Here is a 6,000-nt window from a genome sequence, read left to right as displayed (position 1 = left end):
TATATATATATATAAATTAAAAAGTTAAATTCTTATTTTCTCCTAGATCAAATTTTTTGTTCTGTTGCACAGTAAGATTACATAAGTGAAAAAGATCATTAAAGTCGTTGTTATATTGTTGCATATAGACAGTCGGGATCAATGCCCTAACCTTTCTTCGCATCATCTACTCGGATTTGGTGTCACTCATAATTGGACAAATAAGTCAATTTTTTGGGATCTGTCTTATTGCAAGGATAATATGATTAGACACAATCTGAATATCATACAAAAAAAAAAAAATTTTTTTTTCATAATATATTTAACACTATGATGGATGTTAATGGAAAAATGAAGGATAACGTAAATGCTACACTTGGTTTGAAGCAGATATGCTAAAGGCGGAAGTTGGAGATCCAAGATACTGCTGTCAACATGCTCATTAAGCCCAAAGCAAAATATTTCATCACTTTGTCCCAGTGAAGAATAATTTGTGAGTGGCTCCAATCACTAAAATTTTTGAGTGGGTATGCTTCGAATTTGAGCCATTGTGTTGATGTGAGTGATGGAAAATTTTTAAAAAGAAAAATCACAATTGTCATATTTTCATATAAAATTTGATGCCAACCGCATTTAGTTGTTTGTCGAGCAAAGTCCTTAATCTATTGATTGAAATCAATGTGTTCTTCAAGGAACTAAGTGCAGCTCGTTTGAAGCATGAAAACATACGTCAGATAGAATCGAACATTTATGTAACACTTTGCAAGCTTGAGAGAATATTTTTGCCTAGTTTGTTTGATTCTATGGAGCATCTCTCCATGCATTTACCTCATGAGGCATTGATTGGAGATCCAGTATAGTACCGCTTGATGTATCTGTTTGAGAAGTAATTACATTGAGACTAGATAGTTAGTCACTTATTTATAAATAATATTGGTAATTTGTATTAAACAATATTTATTTTTCAGATTTTTGAATACACTGAAGAGAATTGTGAAGAATAAGTCACGACTAGAAGAATTGATAAGTGAAACATATTTACTGCAAGAGACAATGACATTCTGCTCTTACTATTTTGAGGAAGAAGAATCCATAAAAGCGTCATTGGTTTGATACCACCATCGACCTTTTTTGTTTTCCAGCGGTTAGGTGAAGCATCAGAGAGGTGCACATCACGTTACCTTAATGATCAGAAATTTCGAGCAAAGGCACTTTATATTCTTCTTAATCGAGATAAAGTATAACCATTATTGAGTAAGATATTTTTCATTATAATTTTTAACTCATTTATCTAAAAAGTGTCATGATTAACTATTTCAATGTGTGAACAATTTATTCATGGATTTGTTAAATTTAGTTAAAAATGATGACATGAGCATGGAGATTGAGAATAACTTACCCTAGTGGTTTACAACGCACGTGAGTTAAAATTGACATATTCATTCCTCATGTGATACAAATCTTTTCATTAACACATGATTTCTTATATATAGATTAATAGATTTATGATTGGAGAAATGAAGGGACAGATCAGGGGTTGATAGATCTTGCTTGAAGACCTATGCACATCATGAAAATCTAACAAATTTAAGATGTAAATGGGTACATGTTTCATATGAGGTTTTGATCCAAAGGAAAAAATTCATTTAACTCTGGCGTCTTTGTTAAAACAAACGATAAGTCAGATGATAGGAGACTATCACTGGATTATGCAAGAAGTCATTGAACTATCTTATCCAAGCTTTTTTGGAGGAAGTGTATTCCAATTCAACTGTACTTGATTTGATTATGTTCCTGATTATGAAACAAGAGTAAACACTATATAATATCACTGAAGTGAAAGTGAATATAAGATATGCTAAATTTGAAACTTTCATACAGCCACCAATAAAACCATCTCCACTAAAGCAAACTTTTTAATTTTGATATTTTTCCATTATATTTATTTTAACTATTATATTTTTCTTTGTTGGAACTGTGTACTTGTTCTATATTATCGTTTCTATTTCGATTCAACTAGTTTTCTTTTTTCAATCTAATTATACCAATGAACTTATCATTATTAAAAAAAATTTATTTTCTTTCATTTCATTTAAATGCAAGCATTTCTTTGAGAATACAAAACTGATTCACTTAATTTCATCATACCCCGCGTTATTTGGGTGTACAACTTTTCGAACTCGAGGTGAGATAGGATAAACCCTCAAGACATACTAAACTCTCAGCCAAATAAATAAAGAAATGATAAGAACAAACCTTAGTTTTTATGTCAGCGATGAACATTATCATTATATGCCAACCTTGAAACGTCATATAATATTTATGTTAGACGAGCTTTCGAGTTGAATCTTCTCACGTTGAAAGTTGAAAGAGCTGACGATACAAAGTTATAGAATCGCAAGTTCAAGCTCAACAAGCTCAAAATTAACCTGACTCAACACGAAAGCTCGTTGTCAACTTGATTAGCCTTACTAATGTTCAAACTTGGTAGCCCGTCTCCTTTGTCCAGCCAATATAACCTAGCCCAAATCAACATTAGCTAAACAATCAGCCCCGCTTAAGCTCTGACTTACTTTTATATAATCCTAGAGTTTTTGAAGAGCTTCTAAAGTCTAACAACAGTGATGATATAAAGCTATACCAAGCAAATGAAAAAGCTAACTCATACCATTTTTGAAAAAAAAAATAGTATTTCTTAATAATCTCAAAAAACTGATGAAAATTACTAAAGAAAGAATAATATTTGAAATAAACTCCAATTCTAAATTCTAAATTAGTAATTTGGTACATTCAATGCCATCCCTACAAACCATTCACCCAAATGATAAAACATAAGATCAGCACCACAGTAAAAAGTTCATTAATAACTCCTCTTTTGCAGCATTTTGTTTGAATCCTTGAATCAATGCAACAAATTTCATGTTCATCATCAATGCTACCTCAAAATTTCCTGAATTTCAAGCACCTGATTTCTTTGCTCCGGAGGCAGCAGATTAATTTGTTCAGGTGTGAGCATCAGCACCTGCTGGAGCACGGCCTTCTCCATCTCCGGCGATAGCTGCAACAGAAACGTTGCAAGGCAAAAGAGTATACAGGTAAATTTGTAATAAAAAAAAATAGAGCCTGAATTTTAGCCCAAAGGTTGAATCAATCTTTTATTTGGATCGAGTTCAAATTAAATTAAATTTTCCTTCAAAACATTTTGAGTTGTGTCTTAATTGGATTAAAATGGCTTGAAATTGGCCCAATATATATGCATATATATGGGTATTAATTTAGGGCTGTCAAAACAGCTTCTTGTTCGCGATCAGTTCGTGTTTTGACTCGTTAAGAAGCTCGTGTTCGATTTGTTCGTCAAGTTAACGAGCCGAACACAAACAATTATTTTTCGCTTGATGTATAAACGAGCCTAACACAAAAAAAGATTTGTTCATTCATGCTCGGTTCTTTTTGGCTCAAAATAATTAAATTAAATTACACACACACACACACACAATTGACAATTGATGAGTAGTATTTTAAAAAAAAATTGACTATGAGGCAACAAAGATTTATAATTGATTAAAGTTATTAATTAAAAAAATAAAATAAAAATATGTTAAATTGTATTTAAATAATATAAGTAATTAGATTTAAATCTGACACCAACCCTTAATATCCTACGGTTGCATGATTAGGGTTGTCAAAACTATCTTTGTTTGAGAACAGCTTGTGTTCGACTCGCTAAGTAAAAACGGGCCGAACACGTACAGTGGTAATTTTTAACGAACTGGATATAAGTTGAGTTTGGGCTTGCTCGTTTTCGGCTCATGTACACCCGTATTATAGATATACATATATCCATACTATGTTTTTTTAAAAGGGAGCATTAACATACATCCCACTCAATTCCTATGTATTTACATATACAACACCTAAACATTATTTTGACATTTATATCACCCAAATCATTCATATCACATCAAAAAGACCGCTACTTTAACTTTTGCAAAATAAAATACACCTTATGCTTATGTAAGGCAGCATATATGTAGAAATTGAAAATTAGGTGTTAAATATGTTTATATACATAGGAATTAAGTGGTATGCATGTAAGTCTTCCTTCAAAATTGTGCAGCCCATTTGGTCTGATGGTTGGGTATTTTGTCTCCAACCAGTCTCGTGTTCAAAGTCTAGTTGTGTGTGGGTAAAAAAAAAATTATTCCGAGGCAGTTCATACTTGTGCCCAGTGACCTTGAAATTAAATCAATTTAATAGACTACATCATTTTGAGCCAGTTTATATAGGTTCAATCCGATTTCGAGCGGGCACTGGAAATGGAACGACTCATAAAAAGATAAAAGAGGTTTTACCAGATCCCTTTTATGGAAGTTAAAACATGGGGAGGAGAGAGAGTTACCAGTGGCAAGCGAGGGGACTGCCCAGCAGGACCGGCGGCTATCTGGCCAAGGGGTGGTGGCAGTGCGCCGGTTAACGGGCCAGCGGCGGGTTTTTCTGTCAAGCCCGGTATAAAAGGTCCTCTTTCAGCATGCATGGAGGCTCCAGCCTGGTTTCTGTAGTCTGAACTCATCAATCCACCCTGTATGCAATTAAGAGTGCCAAAAGTTCAAATATATGATTTAATAAAAAAAAGAAGTAGAAGCTTTGGAATAGCCTCCCATTAAAAGAATAAAGACTCTTAATCTTCAAAACTAATAATTAAAGAAATAAAAGAGCTAATCAATAGATCCTTCAAATTAGGAAAGCATGGCTTCAGATTCAGGCGCATAGGGCCAGAAAACAGCTCAGATATGCCATAACAACAGTGTTTGAGACCCAAGAATCTAAAAACAAAAAAGAGATAGAGAAAGATGAAGAAGATGTTAAACGCTAAATCATCCACAGCAAAATGTTAAACAGCTAAAAAACCAAAAAGTTGAAAGGTAAATTAACAACTTGCATAAAAGCAGCTAGCGGTGTAGCTAAGCCAAGCCAACTCAAGAGTCCGTTCGGGTTCACCTCAATAAGTAGCTCGTGAAATGAGCTCGATGAGGTAACAAACCAAGCTCAAGCCAACCCTATCTTGAATCGTTATCTCGTGAGCCTTGAAAGTTGCATTTTGCAATAAAATATTATAACAGGGTAAAAAAAGTTATACAAAACTATGCCTCAGGCAAGCACAAAATGTGATCTATCATCTACTAAAATAGAAAAAACAATATAAAATATACTCAAATTACATTAAAATTTAAGAGTTTCTCTTTAAATTATATTTTAAAAAAAATTCTTCATATTTTATATCAAATTATTTCTTATTATTTATCTCATAATTACTCACTCTATTTATCATTTTATTATAACACTAACTCGAATTAATATTATTATCTATTTCATAATGAAAAAGCCATCTTGTGATAGGTCGAAACTTGTAGAATTATGCTTAAGATTAAGCTGAGGGTAGCTCGAGCTCGACTCGTTTATAACTCTGGAAGCAACGTGCGTCAATCTAGGCAATTAAAGCATTTTGACTTTATAGCAATTCTCATTGAAATCATTATTGAACTTGTTGCCTTAATAGTGGCCTACATCTTCTTCAACTTATCAACATAGATAGAACTCACAAACAGAAACATGTACAAAAAAAGCTATAAGAAAATTTTCAAAATAAAAACACACGCAGGCGTGGGCGTGGGCGTGGGTGTGTGTGAGATAGGATATTAAGGGTCCATTTGAGACAGCTTATTTGGTACGGTGGCGTTTTGAAAACGCACCTGACCTATTTGGATAAATTGCGTTTTGACAGCTTATGCATTTTCAAAACGCTGATAACAGTGTTTTTCACACAGCACCTATCTAGGTACGGTGACAGCAGTCTGACTTTTTTTAAAAAAAAAAAAATTGTAATAGCCACGACACCTATCTTATTAGCATATTATTTTAAATCAACTTATCAGCAGATTATTCAATAAGCTACACTTGCCCCAAAAAGACCCTAAATAATAGGTTAAAATATTCATTAGTTTTTGTATTAGATTAATAAGC

The 6,000-nt window shown here is 33.0% G+C and overlaps 1 protein-coding gene across 1 annotated transcript in view; it reads right to left on the bottom strand.

The window, feature by feature from the left end:
* Nucleotides 1–2,752: 2,752 nt before the first annotated feature.
* The window catches only part of LOC110017887 (formin-like protein 20), a 33,308-nt gene continuing 30,060 nt past the window's right edge, over nucleotides 2,753–6,000 (bottom strand). Inside the window, exons 6-7 of the mRNA XM_020715042.1 lie at nucleotides 4,379–4,558; nucleotides 2,753–3,037 (exon numbers count right to left, since the gene is read on the bottom strand). Of these exons, the coding sequence (XP_020570701.1) occupies nucleotides 2,915–3,037; nucleotides 4,379–4,558 (303 nt within the window). The 3' untranslated portion in view covers nucleotides 2,753–2,914. The remainder of the gene's footprint in view (nucleotides 3,038–4,378; nucleotides 4,559–6,000) is intronic.

This window comes from Phalaenopsis equestris, unplaced genomic scaffold (assembly GCF_001263595.1).
Source record: "Phalaenopsis equestris unplaced genomic scaffold, ASM126359v1 Scaffold000002, whole genome shotgun sequence".
In the NCBI taxonomy this organism is placed as follows: domain Eukaryota; kingdom Viridiplantae; phylum Streptophyta; class Magnoliopsida; order Asparagales; family Orchidaceae; genus Phalaenopsis; species Phalaenopsis equestris.
Note: the sequence above shows the minus strand (reverse complement) of the source record. Positions and strands in the feature narration are given on the sequence as shown.